The 17,665-nt window shown below is 42.9% G+C and overlaps 1 protein-coding gene across 7 annotated transcripts in view; it reads right to left on the bottom strand.

Moving 5' to 3' along the window:
- Window positions 1-3,225: 3,225 nt before the first annotated feature.
- Pld1 (phospholipase D1) overlaps window positions 3,226-17,665 on the bottom strand; it is a 223,393-nt gene continuing 208,953 nt past the window's right edge. For all 7 annotated transcript variants that reach the window (XM_036190361.1, XM_036190362.1, XM_036190357.1 and 4 more), the window contains 2 exons: window positions 7,483-7,600; window positions 3,226-6,079 (listed from right to left, as the gene is read on the bottom strand). In XM_036190361.1, coding sequence (XP_036046254.1) covers window positions 5,855-6,079; window positions 7,483-7,600 — 343 coding nt within the window. In that variant the 3' untranslated portion in view covers window positions 3,226-5,854. The remainder of the gene's footprint in view (window positions 6,080-7,482; window positions 7,601-17,665) is intronic.

The raw sequence follows: 17,665 nt of genomic DNA, 5'->3' as shown, positions 1-17,665 counted from the left end.
AATGTTTGATTGCTTTTAAAATTAATAATCATAAATGGTAAAAAGGAAAGATGAAGTAAATCTAAATTAAAGCATGAAAAGTTGCATGCTTTTAGGTTTTGGTTTTTGAGGCTAGTCCTGTGTAGCCCAGGCTGGCCTTGGCCTCCCTGTGTGGTTAGGCAACCCTTCTGCTTCTACTGCCAAGAGCTGGGATTACAGGAGTGTGCCGCTCTGCCTTGGTGTGTTGAGTCCTTCCGGTCACATGTGAAACAGGAATGTTTCATGTGTGAATAAAATCATCATGAGGAGTCACAGTATGGACTTGCTCTTCTTTAGCGTCTCTTCTCACTCAAATCAGGGCTGAGAAGGTAGCTCAGTGGGTAGAGTGCTTGCTTGGGAAGGGTGATAAGCTGAGCTCAGCCAAGCAGAGGTCAGGTAAAAGTCAGGTGCTGATGCACAGCCAGAGACAGGTGGATCTTCGGGGCCCACTGACCAGCCAGTCTAGCCAAAATGGCAACCACCAGTTCCAGAGAGACCCTGCCTAAAAACAAATAAATAAATGAACAAAATAAACAGTGGAGGGCAATAGAATAAGACATCCTACATGTGCACACATGGGTTAGTGAGTACACCTGCACACACACACACACACACACACACACACACACACACACACACACACACAATTTTCATTCTGCACCAGACCTCCAGAGCACCTTTCCCAGCACACTTCCGGATTCAAGTGTCCAAGGCTGAGGCCTGGGTCAGCTCACTTCAGATCTGCAAACTGCCTAGAGTAACTGACCTCAGAAAGACTTCTGAGGAAATGAAAACACATTCATGAACTCACTCAAAATCTCCTTTTCTCCCTTCTTTCCTGGAAGAGAGGGTAGAGGAAGCTGAGGAGCTGAGGAGACATGCAGGGTCCCTTCCAGCTCCGTCACAGAGGGTGGCAGCAGCTGAGACACTAACATGGTAGCCTGAGGCGAGGAGGGAAGAAGAGCAAGCCCGGGTAAAACATTGATAATCAGTGACTGAAAGTGTCAGCTAAACATGATCAATTTCAGAAGTTTGTTCTACATTGAACCCTTGCATCCTTCTCCAAATTCTTCTGCTGAACCCCTAACTTGCAGCATGATGTCTGGAGATGGGTCTTTGGAAGGTCATTAGTTAGACATCATGAGGGGGAGGCCCTTGAGATGGACTCATGCCCAACAGGAAGCAAAGCAGCAGTGCCCTCTCCCTCTCCCCTCTCCTCCCTCTCTCTCTCTCTCTTGCGTGTGTGTGTGTGTGTGTGTGTGTGTGTGTGTGTGTGTGTGTGTATCCCTCTCTCCTCTCCTGCCCCCACACCCTTGCTTACACCAAGAAGAGACCACGTGGTGACTAGGTGACCTTTGCCAGGCCTGGAAGTTCACACTCACTAGAACCTGCCCATGCTGGGACTCTGATCTTGGACTTGTGTGGTCTAAGTAGATAAACACCAGGCCTGATCTCTGTTTTCCCAGGGAGCTTGCATGTCATCTAAAATGGTTTCCACATGTGAAGAAGCAGTTCACAACCACCTGTAACCCCTGCTCCTGAGAATCCAGTGCCCTCTTCCAGGCTCCACAGGCTCAGACATGAATGGTCGTGCTCACAGACACATACATACAGATGAAATAAAAACATAAATCATTCTTACAAAGAGGCGCTCTGGTTAGAGACAAGGAATGATTGTAGGAAAAACTGTAGATTCTTAAAGGAAGAAATAGAGTGTAATGGAATGTGCTGGGGAAGGACAGGAGCCAGACCGGGGGGGGGGGGGGGCAGGGAGGGAAGGGGGCAGGGAGGGAAGGGGGCAGGGAGGGAAGGGGGCAGGGAGGGAAGGGGGCAGGGAGGGAAGGGGGCAGGGAGGGAAGGGGACAAGTGAGAACTAAGTATAGTGATACCTACGTATGAACAGGTCAGGAGAAAATCTATGACTTCATAGACTGACCAGAAAGTATTTTAAAAGCAATGTAGACTCTGTGTATGTGTACATGAATATACATATGTGTGTGTATGCGTACAAGTGTACATCTGGAGTGCCAAAGCTAACATTAGAGGGTCTTCCCTTTCCACTTACATTTCAAAACAGGGTCTCTCACCGAATCCAGAGCTTGTGGAATGAGTTGACTGGCTGGCCAACAGCCTTGGGACCAGCTTGCCTCCTCCCCACCAGTGCTAGGGTTACAGATGAAGGCCACCCTGCCCATCTTCTCCTGTAGGTGCCAGAAAGCCACACTCAGGCCCTCATGTTTATGCAGCACACACTTTACCAGCTATACAGAAAATCAACTCTCCCAGCTCATTCTGGCAAATGTTTTCACAGCTGTGTTAATTCACAATATATTACAATTTGCCCAAGTTCTTACATAACAGATTACAGAACACAATTTGACCACCTACTGACAAAATTGTCTTTGAAAAGCACAAGGTTTGAGGGAAAGAGAGCTTAGGGGAGCAGGAGATCCCAGCTGGATCAAGAACAGAAAAGGAGAACAAGGAATAACAGACCATGATAAATGAATACCACATGAGAACAGGAAGAAGCAAAATGCTAGAGAGGTCCCCAGAAATCCACAATGATACCTCCACTGTAGACTGCTGGCAATGGTCGAGAAAAACCCCCGAACTGACCTAGTCTGGAGATCGGATGGCTAAACACCCTAATGGTCGTGCTGGAACTCTCATCCAATAACTGATGGAAGTGGATGCAGAGATCCTCTGCCAGGCCCCAGGTGGAGCTCCAGGTGTCCAATTGTCAAGAAAGAGGAGGGGCTGTAAGAGTGTGAATTGTTGAGACCAAGATTGGAAAAAGCACAGGGACAAATAGCCAAACTAATGGAAACACATGAATTATGGACCAAAAGCTGTGGAGCCCCCAGCTGGAGCAGGCCCTCTGGATAAGTGAGACAGTTGAATAGCTTGAACTGTTTGGTGGGACCCGGACCTGTCCTCAGTGCATGAGCTGGCTGTTTGGAATCTGGGGTTTATGCAGGGACACTTTGCTCAGCCTGGGAGGAGGGGACTGGACCTGCCTGGACTGAATCTACCAGGTTGAGCTGAATCCCTAGGGTAGTCTTTGCCCTGGAGGAGATGGGAATGGGGAGGGTAGGCTGGGGGGAAGGAGGGGCAGGGGCAGGAGTGGGGAAGACAGGGGAACCCATGGCTGATATGTAAAATTAAATTAAAAAAACTACAAAATTCAAAAAAAAAAAAGAGCACTTTAAAGACAAATATTTTTATTTCACAATATGATGCACAATCAGTCCCTGAAGTTTCTCTGTGCTGCACTATGGCTCAGGAATAAGGCCGCCCCACTTCAAGGATACTGGATTTGAAGGGATTGCTGCATCCCACTTGCTGCCACAGCACTCAGCTTGGTGCCTGTCCACAGCAGCTCCCACAGGTCTGACGGTTTTCTACTCCACCTCTTCTAACAATAGCCGTTTTTGCTTCTTGAAAGCAAAGATAGTCACAAAGATTGGCAGAACATCAGGTGGGTGCTGACTGGCATTTAAAAAGATTGTGGTTAATAGGAAATGCTGAGCAGATCTGAACTAGCTTTTCAGGGCATAAACTAGTCGAATTTTAGAGTCTTTATCAGATATGGTGATGTAATTTCTAGAAGGCAGTAGTGGTGTCAAAGAATGGAAGGCCACCAGCTTGTGGTAGAGCCCATGTCCTAGGCATCTTGGTAGACAGCTGAACTCCGTAAACAGTTACCATAGGAAGGTATTTATTACACTGAATTTCCTACAAGGCCCCTCCAAGTACATCTCTTTCCAGGTAAGCATCTTATCTTCGAGAAGATGCAGTAGGAAAACTTGTCACAGAAACCAGCAGGGAGAGTCAGTGTGGTCTTCTGCTCATCAGCTTCCTCTTCTACATCATGTATTCACTCCACAGACATTTATCGGCATCTCCTTTGCATTGGGCACTGTTGCAGGCTCTGAAGAATAAATAACCCATGAAGTTCCTGCTATATACAGCTCCCATTCTAGTAGGTGGAGACAAATAAACACAGATCACAGGATTCACACAGCATAAGATAGCCATCCGAAAGCTGCATGTCCTCAATCCAGGGTAACCATGAAGTGAAGAGAGGCTGACATTGGCGACAGAAGCCCACTGCACATTTGTTGGGCAGGCTTACATCATTCCTTCCTCCCATACAAACTCAGTTTCCTCATTTGTGCAGTGGGGAAGGGTTAGAGTAAATGACTGATTAGGGATTCTTGCCAGTCCATTATGATCTTATCAGAACATTGGGCACAAAACCAAGAACCAGCTAGTTGACTGTTTGAAGGTTTAAAATTTTTAAAAATAAAACATAATAAATCTTTAGATATTATATGCATATTGAATATTTTAAATGCAGTGTGGCCTTTGTCTGCATAGGGTCTTACTCACTACAACTATAGAATGAAATCATCTCACCATTCCTGGTCATATAAGAAATAAGTTATCTATTCATAAAAACAGATTCATTTCCATTGTTGATTACAAATCCCACCTCATTTGTGGAATGTTCCCTAGAGGTGACATCCTTCCTCGGATGTGACTGTCTCTCTGTTATTAACCCATAACACTGGTTTTGTGGTCCTGTGTCATCTTGTTCATGAAAACATGGGTTGGGAGTTGCTTTGAAGAGAACCCCAAAGAAGGATCTGAGGCTTCCAGGAACCCACAGATGCTCCTAGGATGTGAGAAGAACCCTGAAATTTGGTCTATAAAGGACACCATACCATCTGAAATGGAAAGTGTATATCCACATTTCAGACTGGGACAATGTGAATTACTATTGCAACTTCTTGGGAGCCATGTTGGAATGTTACTGCATAGTTATCAGTGCAAGCAAAGCAGCTCATCTTTATAATCAGTTACTTTTTCCCCTAAAGAAGACATAGCAGAAAGACTGAAGGGTAAATAAGGTTAGACTCCTGCTTGTCAGCTGGAAGGCATTATAACACCCCTGCTTCTTTTAGAGGACAAATTACATCCATTGGATTGCTTATGGAGAAATCCAGCTTTGTCATCAATCCAGTGGCTTAAGGGGGACAGGGATTCTACAGACTGTGGGGAATCTTGTCCTTTATCTGAACTGGATTCCCACTGACACCTTGGAGGTTCTATCTGTGTTTATCTGGTTGCTATGTTTTGGTATACCCGGCACATGTTTACAGATTTGATCAGGGGGGCTCAATGACAAGGACATATCTTTGGGAACCAGGGAAATTTCTTCTTCAGTATTAGAATTTAATCCTTCTTGCTGTCAAGAACCACTGTTGCTGTCCTCAGAAGTGCCTGATGTGGGTAGCTAGGCAAAGCCTGTTCTGTCCCTGCATGTCCAACATCATCTGGAACGTTGGGACTTTCAAATTGGCTCTCCACATCTTTCATCAATCAGCAATCTCTTAAACAGGGCTGTATGGACAAGCTGAGGACATCCTGGTGGGCCCCAGCTGCATTAATTAGCATCAGAGGACAACAAAAGAGTTCAGGCAACTTTTGGCAGTTTGGATCACAGTTACAGGTAGATTCTTGTTAGCAAAGGAGATGAGTTTTTGATATGTATCATGGAATTTGTATTTGTGTTTGATATTGTTTGAATGTATGCTATCAACAAGAATATAGCCACTTTTCTCAAGGACAGGCAGGATACATGATGAAGGCTTGCTTGTGCAGAGAGTCCTTACATCAGTGTGACCACTGACCCCTCATCCACTCCAAAGAGTCCAATGGGTTGGTCACAGGAGTGCATCAGGCCTGAGTTTGGCTGTGAGGTCTTTAGGAAGTCACCATACAATGTGGTCCTCAGGTTAGAAGTCCTAGACTTGCAACGGAGTTTGTCTTACGTCCAAACCTCCATGGGCACCATGGCTTCTTTGGTTCCTACAGAAGGCAGCAGGTTTTCCTCAGATAAGAAATAAAAAGGGAACTGCACCAAAAAGCCTCGGATCTTCCTCAGCTCCTCCTCAGCACGAACAGGGTCATCTTTTGCTAATATGGGCTTGCTTATAAAGTCTCTCAACTGTATTAAATTGTGTACTTCATCATTCGGAAGGCAACGGAACACCTGTTAAAATACAAATTGGAAACTGATTTATTTATTTAAAAAGAAGTACATGTTCCTCATTGCAACAGGCAAAACCTTTGTCTTAGAAACATTAATTTTATGTCAAAGCACAGGCTTAAGGGTTACTCTTTACAGCTGAGTGTAGTGGCACATGTCTGTAATCTCTAACACATGGGAGCTGAGGCAGAAGAAACATAAGTTTAAGACCCTCTGGGCTATGGAGTAAGTCCTAGTTTCAAACAACCAACCAAATCAATCAACAAGAGTTGCTATTTCTATATGCTACAAAGAAACAGTTAGATTTGTTTCCATTTTAAAATGCCACGCCCACTTCTTACTTTATCATCTATGGTGCACATTAGCCACAGAATAGAGACAAGCTAGCAGTAAGGAATGCTTGCTAGGAAGGAAATTGTAACATAATAACCATCTCTGAATTTCCCTGTACATTCCTGTCTAAGGGGAAAATTCCAAGTTCTGTTTCTCTAATTTTTCATTTTGAAAGATACACATGTCAACAAGCTTAGTGTCAACAGTTGTTAACATGTAACACTTTGCTAACTGAAATATAGTTCAGATACCACGGCATGTTACCCCTGTATATTTCAGGTGTTGCATAAAAATGAAACAGGAACTTCCAGAATCAGCTTCATTCCTGTACCCAAGAGATGTAATTCCACAGGGTCATGTGCAGCTTTATCCCATTATGACCCAAATGTCTTTTCTCTCTATTTCTCCCCAATTTGGGGGACTTATGAGGCAGTACGATGAGTTTCTAACATTCAACTGTCATACGGCCTGCTTGATCATAACCTGGAATCCTCAGTATGAAATAAAGTGACATAGACTGTCCTGTCCCAGTAAAACAGCATGTCTGTGCAGAGGGCTCTGGGAGACCTGAAGGAGAACACATTCTTAACCAGTTTCTCACAGATGGTGAACAAATCCGGCTTTCTCCTGAGGTAATCTATTCCATCACCAAACCCTTTAATAACCACAGGGAGAAAAAGGAAAACTCAGAGAGCTGAGCTGTTGCACACAGTTCCCACTGAACACCAGCTGAGATGGGATGAGCACCAGTGTGATAATGACCTACCTTCTCTTTGTCACTAAACACTTTCAAAAGCTGGTTAGCCCCTGATGACAGCCCTGCATCCTATGGAGGACAGGATGACACTATGGCCTCTTCTAAATGATAACCCAGGGCCTTGTGCATACTAGGCAAATACCCAACCACTGAACTATATCCCTGGTCCTTTGATCTTTGCATTTCAATGTCTACAAAGAGATATCTTTACAACATGGAGGTATATTGATTATTTTATACTAATAATATTTTATGTATCAATAAAATTGTGATAAGAATGAATGAAAAAGGGTGGGGAGGGTTGAGTAAGCCTCACCTTATCATAAATGGTAGCATTCCGAGCTGCTGTTGAAACCCAAATCTCCTTGAAGAATTTGTCACACACAGGATCCTGAAGGTCCTCACTTGGATCAGAGAGATAGCCAAGGACAAGCCTGAAATACAAGAGCCTTCCAAATGAGTGACGAGAAGTCACCAGTGGTAACGACAAGGCAGGTCAACCGCAGGGACAGAGATCTTTGGCAAGAGAAGGCAAAGAGGCCATTAAACCCATTAAAGCTTCATTTTGTTCTAGAAGAATCCTTGTAATGGGCCCAAGATGGTCAGAGCCTTAACCATTAAGGTTAGCACCCAAACACTGTCCACGAGGCAATGTGAGAAGCCCCTTCCCGAGGATTACCTCACCAAATGCCAGCTGTAATTATGCCCATTTTACAGATAAAGGAATTAAAGTGGGGGAGATCACAAAACCTGTTCTAGTTCACACAGCTGGTAAGAGGTCCTGTGACGTGACTCTGTTTCCCTCCCTGCTTCTTATACCCCCTCCCTGCCCGGATCCCACTCTACCCATCCCTTTTCTCTCCCCCACCCAGACCCCACCCTGCCTGTCCCTTTCATCTTCCTCCCCACCCCTTGGGCCAAGCACCATGCTCAACTCTTGGATATAGAAGTGAGTAAGAAAAGCATGACTTCCCTTTACATAGTTAAATTTGGGGAATGAAAGTGAATAATCAGCTCTTACAAGCAGAGGTAAATACAGTTGTCACAAATAGAGTGTGTTCTGAAAAGGAGAGAAGGGGATGGCCAGGGAGGTTTTCCCTTCTTCCACTGGGTTACCAGCTCCGGATCCCGTGGTTGTGTTTTCTGTTTTCATTTCCCCCCTTTTATTGAACATAGACTCTTTCGTCATATAATATATCCTGATTATAGTTCCCCTCTTCTCCTCCCAGTTCTTCCCCACCACCCCTCCCTTCCCTCTCCTCTTGATTCACTCCCTTTCTGTCTCTCATTAGAAAAGAATAGACTTCTAAGAGACCACGACTAAACATGACAAAATAAAAAATAATAAGATAAAGCAAAAGCTATCACATCGAGTCAAACAAAGTAACTTCGATGTTTTAAGATCCAGAACAAGGTCGGCTTTGTAAATCCTTCCATTGCTGCCCTTCTCTGGTCCCAAGGGGATGCTGGGAGCCCAGCACTTTCCCACTGTTCTCCTGATGTGCTTCCTTCTTGTGGGAGAACTTGCAATAGTTTATGCCATTTTTATTTTCAACAGGCCCATTTTGTCAGTAATAGAACACAAATTATTTGAGAGAGTATGGCTTGGTTAGTCTCATATCTCTGCAAGTGTTGGTTTTAAATACGTGGTACTGGTTACTGTATGAGGAAATGTCAGAGGCATGACAAAACCCAGTATCAGAGCTTTATTAGGAGGAAGCGGGGAAGAGAGTGTGGCCAGGCCTGGGGCAGAGACATGTGCAGGAGAGAGAGCTGGGGGGAAGCAGAAGAGGAGAGAGGAGTCCGTGTCCAGCTTTTTAAGGATTCCCCTGCACAGGTGCAGGTGGGCTTACGGAGCTATGCCACGCATGCACTGATTGTGTGACCGCCCTGCATGCATTTGCACAATTATGCAAGGCACTGATGACATAAGACATAAGACCCCTTGCTTCGCTACTGAATTGCACATGTGCGGTCATATTGATGGAGTGGCAGAATCCTAACAGTGAGTGCCTAACATATGAAGTCACAAGTTAGCAGCAGCTAAACTGATCACATATAATCAAGAGACAAGAAATAGCAAGAAATCAGCAAGAAGAAACAGATAGGTTTTAGAAGCCATATTGATGAAGTAGAATTACCCTTGTTCTTAAAGGAATCTGTAGGATTAATAAGCATTCCCAGTGACTGGAGGCATGGCTTAGATGTCAAAAGCACTCATATTGCTCTTGCAGAAGACCTTGCTTCAGTTCCCAGCATTCTCATGGTGGCTCCCAACCATCTACAACTCCAGTTTTAGGGGATCTGGCACCTGTTTCTGACCACCATGCTACCATGATGAGTACCAGGTACATGTGGTGCACATATATACATGTAGGCAAAACACTCATACAGTAAAATAAATTATATATATTACAAAAAGCATTTTCACTTTATACTGTGAGGTAGATGGGAAAGACAATTCTTATTTTCAGATAAGGAACTAAAGTCTAGATAAATACTAGTTAATTGAACTAATATGCACAATGAGTACAAAACTGTAGGGAACCATGGAGTTGGCATATTTCAAGGTGTTTTTAAGGTTTGAGCCTGTGGCTCCTGGGCTGTGTCTTTCAGTTCCTGAGAACCTGAAGTATACAAGCTACTTGCATGTCTCTGTGTTCCTTAGAGGTCAGCAAAGCTTGCAGAACTTGGCTGAACAATTAGTGTTATACATTAACCTTGTATACCCTGTGTAGCTTCAAACTGCTCTTATATCATGGCAACCGCCATTGTACTCTGTTTTGAAAAGTGCCTAACATCTGATTGCTTGAAACAAAATTGTCTCAGTCTTGCTGAGACCCCTCCAACCAGGCCTGATTTATCCCCACCCACTGACCATATCAGGAGACCCTGGGTCGGTGAGTAAGTGCTGGAGCTTACATAAAGCCTTTTTCATGTGTCTTGTGAACTTAGCCAACACCAGAAAGGCCTCTGCTAACTACAGAACCGCTAGAACACAGGCCACACAAAGGAGTTAGAAGATACCTCACTGACAGCATCAGACAGAGAAGTGATAGGACCTGGCTTATATAGTCAAATATAGCTTCTAAGCAGAGGCAGGAGGATTGTTGCAAGTTCAAGAACCCCCTGGTATATACAGTGAATTTCAGGCTACCATCCAGGGGTACAGAATGACTCTGCAAATAAATAAATAAATAAATAAATAAATAAATAAATAAATAAATAAATAACTGGACAAGGAGAGTCATTCTATCCTGTATATATCTCTAGATACAGATAGATGATAGATATAGAAGATAGATAGATAGATAGATAGATAGATAGATACACACACACAAACTGTATTAAAAACAGACTGTACAGGTGTACAGGCAAGGGTTGAAACAGAAACCAATCAGGAGCTCTGGCAGCAACACACGTGGTCTGGGGAGCAGTGGGTTATCAGTAGAATTGTTAGAAAAAACATTAACCTTAAAGACAATTGACAGATGAGTGTTGCTGCCATTTGCCAGGATGGAGAGTTCAGTGGGTAAGCCTAGTTAGTGTGAAGAGACTAGTTCATTTTTGAGCCTGTTGATCCATCATTTAAACACACGAGGTGATACTAAGTTGGCATCTTGCTAAAGGAACCTAGAGTTTGGAAGAGGCTTGGAAACAAACCTTTGAACTGCCCTAGTTTATATGCTCATAAGGCCATTTTTGTAAGGAGTTCTCCAGAGGGATGAGTGTCTACAGCAAAGATGACCCAGTGTGGCTGTAGGGAAGAGGCAAAGGGCTAGGCTGGAGAACAGCCAGAGGATGCAGAATTCCATAACCACACAGAAAAAGATGACAAGGAGCAGTTTGTCAAATTTATGCAAAACTGACTTCTGTGATCTAAATATGAAGTGGCCCCAACAGGTTCACGTGTATGATTATTAACGGGATTATGGTTTTTCTTGAGAAGATTGTGGGATCTTCAAGAGCTAAGTCTTTAGGAGAAGAAATGTGTTATTGGGAATGGGTCGCTGCAGTGGGTCTTAACCGCTCCCCTCCTTCTTTCTTCCCCGCTCTCTCTCCTTCTTCGTCTGTCTGTCTCTCCCCCCCTCTCTTCCTTCCTGAAGAGGGAAAGGATGGGACCAGGCACCTCATGTTCATGCTGCTTGCTTTTCCCACCATGGTGGCCTTCTGTCCCTTGAACTTAAGCTAGAGTAAACCCCTCTCCTTAGCCTGGCGTCCTGTCAGATGTTCCGTCACCACAGCAGGAAAATCAACCAGCACAGTGACCGTGGGCTAATAATGCGGACACCATTCAGCTGTGTTTAGCAAATGCAGATTTACATCATTGTTAATAGTTTCCCAGCACGTACAGTTTATGTAACCAATTATTTTATGATGGACATTTGTATTGTTTCCAATTTCTTATTATTATGAGCAAACATCATAATGAATGCAATTTAGACATAATATGTAACATTTGGTGATTTTCTATGCTCATTTGGAGAAGTTCCATAATGAAATTTCCTAGGTTGAAGAATATTTGAAACCAGGTAGTGGTGGAGCACACCTTTAATCCCATCATTCAGGAAGCAGAGGCAGGCCAACCTCTGAGTTCCAGGTTGGTCTACAGAGAGTTCCAGGGAAGCCAGGGCTACAGAAAGACCCTGTCTGGGGTGGGGGGGAGAAAAAGGAGGGAAAAAAGAATTTGAAATTATGCTGCACCATACATTCTCCTCACATCAACAAAAACAACTTGCAAAAATTCAGTCTATTTCACAAGTGTTAAAGGAAACTCACTTCCATCTCATTCTGGACTTTTTCTGCTACATAAAACCTCTCTAAATCAAATGCAGCTAGCACTAGGGTATACCAGGACTCTTAAATTTTATAACCTCAAAAATGCCATTTCTATTTCAAATAATGTTCCGTTTTGATTACATGAGAATAACTGTAAAAAGGAAAGGCAGCTGTAGAAGGGCTGTTTGCACAGCCCTGGCTAGCTGCTGAGATCCAAGCAGAATTTCAGTCACCAACTTGGAAGAACAGAGAGGCTACAACAATAAATTAATTAGAAGAGTACTTGGGACACATAAGACAGTGAAAGTTAAGAATATGAGGCATTCCCCTGAGTTTATTCTTTAAATAAGAGATGAGACCATGCATCCACCAATTTATGACTTGTTTGTAGGAAAGCTATTTAAATAAGTCTATAACAGGTAATACTTAGATCTAGAGAATTTCCCTCAGCAGCATTAACTTCATGAAAATGAGCGACATAAGTACATGAAGAAGTCTGGGTGATTTTTGAGGATAAGATTTGAAAGAAAATGACTTTGCGTCTATGCCTATATGTATTTGATATTTAACCACAAAATTAGGGAGGCAGAAACATTGCAGAAAACTACCTCTGCTCTTCCCATTCTGCACATGTGTCATCTCAAAGTGGTCCCAAGCTTGCCTGTGTGGCCCGTGGCTTCTGCTGAGTGATGGTTGGATCTGAAAAGTTGGGATACTTTTCTAGGATTTAATGAACTGTTTGGCGCATAGCTGTGACATTCAGTGCAGAACCCTGGTGGCTGATTCTGTCTCTATTTAGAATTGATTTCACATTGAAATGTCTCTCAATTTCTGTTCAAAAATAGCCCAGATGGAAAAATGGATAGAAGCCTCATGCTAAAGTGAGAAAATGGCGGTGCTCTAGGCTACAACATTTACCTCTGGGAACACTTCCAATAAAGGGAGGGAAAACTGACATAATTTTTTTTGTGTGTGGTGGTTTTTAATATGTTATCTGTATTTGCCACTGAGGCAGAGTTAAAATTGTTGTTCAAGAACAACTGCCTTTGAAGATAGTGTGAAAATGTCCAGGAAAAATAACATACCTTGGAATTCATTTCTCGTGAAAGGCATAGGTCTTCGTAAAGGAGTAAAATGAAGTTTTACTAAAGATCAATCCTCCTGTTATGAAAATCCTAAAACTTGAGTCAAGAACAAGGAACTGGGCAGGGCAAGGAAGATGGCTCAGTTGGTAAAGGCCTTGCCTTGCAAGCATGAGGACCTGAGTTCAATCCCCCAGACCCTCACTGGTATGTGCTGATAACCAGTGCTGGAGAGAAGATCCTAGGGTTTTCTGGTCAACCAGACAGCTTGATGTAATTGGTGAGGCTAGTGAGACATGGCTTGCTGGAGCCAGCCTGGTCTAATTCATGAATTCCTGGGCAGTGAAACCCTGCACAGCACCTGAGGAAGAACACTTGAAATTGTCTTCTGACCTCCACATGCATGTATACACACAAGCCCCTGAACTTACATGGGCATCTGCACACACACACATGAACATGCACACACATAAGAGAAAGAGAAATAGAGAGACAGACAGAGACAAGTAGAAAATAAACACTATATAAATTAGGGCCCATTCCTTCTTCTTCAGTAAGATGACTCAATATAACAAAGACATCAATTATTTTATGTTGATCTATAAATCTGCTATATTGACAGTTAAAAAGAAAACTAAGGACAGGAGAGAATTTGAGTAAATAGTTCTAAAGTGCATGAGAAAGAATGAATATTTAGAATAGACAAATTTGTTCTAAAGAAAACAGTACAGTGAGGAAGCAGTGTGACAAAAAGTAACGTTAAAAGCTGAGGCCACAAAAATGAAGATGATGTCACACTGGCCTGTGAGAAACCACTTTCAGTATGCTGTGACGGAGACGGGAGGAAAGCTGAAATATATGGTGTTGCCAGTGTTTGTATTATGTAGTGCAATGTTACTCATTAAGTGGTGCTGCTTACCATACAAGAAAAGCCATGAGGCACAACAAAACCCACTCTAAGAGTTTATTAGGAGAGGAAATAGAAGGGGGTGCTTAGGCCTATGGAAATGATTGTGCAAGGAGAGAGGATAGGAATAGATGGAACCCACTTTTTTACAGGTTCCTCTTGCACATGCGCATATGGGCTTATGTAGCTATGCCACACATGTGCATAGATTGCGTGATCACACCATGCACTAATTATGTGATCACACAGCGCACAGATTATGTAGGAAGTAAGGCCCTGGGATGACTAAGCCTCTTGCTTGGCTACTGGACAGTCATGCACAGTCATGTAGCTGGGGGAGTGGCCAGGAATTTCAACAGCCAGTATCAGGAAGATTTAACATCAGATAAACTTCTGAATGTGGTGCACACACCTAGCACACAAGCACTTAGTGGGTGGAGACAGGAGGACCAGAAGTTCATGGTCATCCTTAACTACAAAGTGAGTTCCAGCCAGCCTAGGCTACACGAGATTCTATCCAAAAAAACCAAAGCCTTATATTTATTTATTCATCTATCTATCTATCTATCTATCTATCTATCTATCTATTGTCTGTCTATCTATCTATCTATCTATCTATCTATCTATCTATCTATCTATTTTAGGAATGTCTGGTGACACAGGCCTTTAACTCAGCATTCAGGAGGCAAAGGCAAACAGATTTCTATGAGTTCTAAGCCAGCCAGGGCTACATAGGGAGACCCTGTCTCAAAAACAAACAAAACAACAGCAAATGTTTAAAAACAAGTAGGTAAATAGTACTACTTCACACACCTCTTGACCAGCTGAGGGAAAGAAAATTTAGAGACCCTGTCTCATTTCTTACATTAAAACATGCTACTCTGAGAGGCATGGTGGTGTATACCACCATGAAAGAGGGAGACAGAAAGTGCTGTAGAATATTATTTTAAGATGGGTTATATTTGTTTATGATGTAGAACATTTGTTTAATGATGCAAAGATGTGTTGCATTCTTTTATGTTGCATTTATTTAACTCAGTGAAGTTGTGTTACTGTGCCTGTGTAAGACAAAGGACAGGTTGGACTGGCAGGCAGAGAGAATAAATAGAAGGATAAATCTGGGAGGAGAGGAGAAAGAGCAAGAGAAGGAGAAGAGGACGCTAGGGGCCAGCCACACAGCCCCACAGCCACACAGCCACACAGCCACCCAGCCACCCAGCCACCCAGCCACACAGCCACACAGCCACACAGTCACACAGTCACACAGTCCCACAGCCACCCAGCCACCCAGCCACACAGTCACACAGCCACACAGCCATACAGCCCCCAGCCACACAGCCACACAGCCACACAGCCACACAGCCACACAGTCACACAGCCACAGAGTAAGAGTGAATGTAAGATTACAGAAATAAGAAAAGGAAAGAACCCAGAGGCAAAAGGTAGATGGGTTAATTTAAGTTAAGAAAAGCTGGCTAAAAACAAGCCAAGCTAAGGCCGGGCATTCATAAGTAAGAATAAGACTCTGTGTGTGATTTATTTGGGAGCTGGATGACAGACTCCCAAAAGAACAAAAACAACCACCAACAAGAAGATTTTGAGTTTAAAGTTGGCTTGGATTATATAATAAGACCCTGTAAGGAAAATAGAAAAGAAGCTACATGTGTTAAATGCAAAATACAAAATGGAAACAGATACTAGGAAAAAAGTAAAAAACAAAAATCCAAAAGTAACTGTCAACCTTAGGCTAGGGAACATATTCTTGACAAATGAGTAAAGGAAAAAAATTAAGAAATTTGGTTAACAATTTCACCTTAAATAGGAGTAAGAAGAAATTGTTCAACCATATTCAACAAAATAAATAGTCATTAAAAGAAAGTTAAACAGTCCAGAAAAAATGGGCAAAGAACATGAAAAGGACAAACAAACTCACAAAAGAGCAAGTATTCTTGATTAATAAACACATTTAAAAAAATTCCACTTGAGGCCGGGCGGTGGTGGCGCACGCCTTTAATCCCAGCACTTGGGAGGCAGAGCCAGGCCGATCTCTGTGAGTTCGAGGCCAGTCTACAACGTGAGTTCAGGACAGCTAGGGCTGTTACACAGAAAAATCCTGTCTCAAAAAACCAAACAACAAGTAAGACAGAGAGAGAGAGAGAGAGAGAGAGAGAGAGAGAGAGAGAGAGAGAAGAGAAGAGAAGAGAAGAGAAGAGAAGAGAAGAGAAGAGAAGAGAAGAGAAGAGAAGAGAAGAGGAGAGGAGAGGAGAGGAGAAGAGAGGGGAAAGGGAAGGGAAGGGAAGGGAAGGGAAAGAAAAAGAAAAAGAAAAAGAAAAAGAAAAAGGAAAAGGAAAAGGAAAAGGAAAAAAAGGGACTATTCAGGGGCTGGCCTGATAACTCAGCAGGCAAAGTTGATGCGTCCAAGTCTGAAGACCTGAGTTTGATTTTCAGGACCCTCAACGTGAAAGGAGAGAACTGACTCCTATAGGCTGTCCTCTGACCTTCACATTCATGTATACACATACATGTGTGCACACAAATAAAGAAATAAATCTTAAAAATCAAGAATATTCTGGACCTGCAAAATTCAAATTTTGTTTTTTAAAAATAGATGAATTAATAGATGAATTAATCCAGGAGTGGACAAAAAGTAGACTGCTAGATGGCAAATGTTAAAATTGTCAACATACTGTGAGCTGTGGAGAGGAAACCCTTATTGTATTGCTAGGGATAAGAACCCATTTAGGGGTCCATCAAATAATTAGAGGTAGAACTATGATCCCACCCATGTTATTGTGTTATATCCAGAGAAGTTAGTTCAGTATGCTAGAGACAACTGCACTCCCATGTTCATTACAATGTTATGCAGAAGAGTCAAAAATCAGAGATAAACTAAGTGTCCATCAGCTGACAGGTGAATAAGGAAAATGTGGCTTGTCCATACAAATGAATGCCATTGAATCACACAGAAGAGTGAAATCCTGTCATTTAAGACAATACAGATGGAACTAGTCATCATGGAGGAATGAGCCAGGAATTGAAAGACAGGGATGGTTTGACCTCATAGATGGAATATGGTAAAGACCTCACAGATGTTTGAGAACAGAATGATGGTCTCCAGTGCTGGGGCATCAAGGAAGGGGTCATGAAACTAGGTTGGTCAAAGGGAACTAAGCCATTGTAGACATGAGTAAGATGTTCTGGTGTGCTTCATGGGAGTCTTTGGATGGTGGTGGACTAGCTTCCCAGAAGCTAGAAGAAAGGATTTTGAATGTTCTCATCACAAAGAAAGGTCAGAGATTTGAGTAGATTCATGTGCTCATGCTGGAGAGATGGTCATCAGAAAAAGCACTTGCCATACAAGCCTGCTGACTGAATTTGGTTTCTGAAACCCATTTAAAAAGCAAGATGCAGTGGTGCACACCTCTAATCCCAGCACTCCCACAGTGACATGGGAGTGGGAAGAGGAGAGTCTCCCAGGAGCTCATAGGCCAGCTAGTCTGGAGTACTCACCAAAGCAGAAACAATAGACCCCTGCCTCAGCAAGGTACATGGAAAGAACTAACTCCTCCAAGTTATTCTCTGAACTCCACATATGCACACAGCACCATCCACACATGTATCCAAAACATTTGAAGTTATCCTCTCCCTCATCTAGATATTACTCAGTGAACACATACACAAAAACATCACATAGCACTTCATAAACCTTTGTAATTCATGTATCCATTTAT

Source organism: Onychomys torridus, chromosome 6 (assembly GCF_903995425.1).
Source record: "Onychomys torridus chromosome 6, mOncTor1.1, whole genome shotgun sequence".
Lineage (NCBI taxonomy): Eukaryota > Metazoa > Chordata > Mammalia > Rodentia > Cricetidae > Onychomys > Onychomys torridus.
The sequence above is the reverse complement of the archived record's forward strand: the minus strand, read 5'-3'. Positions and strand labels throughout refer to the sequence as shown.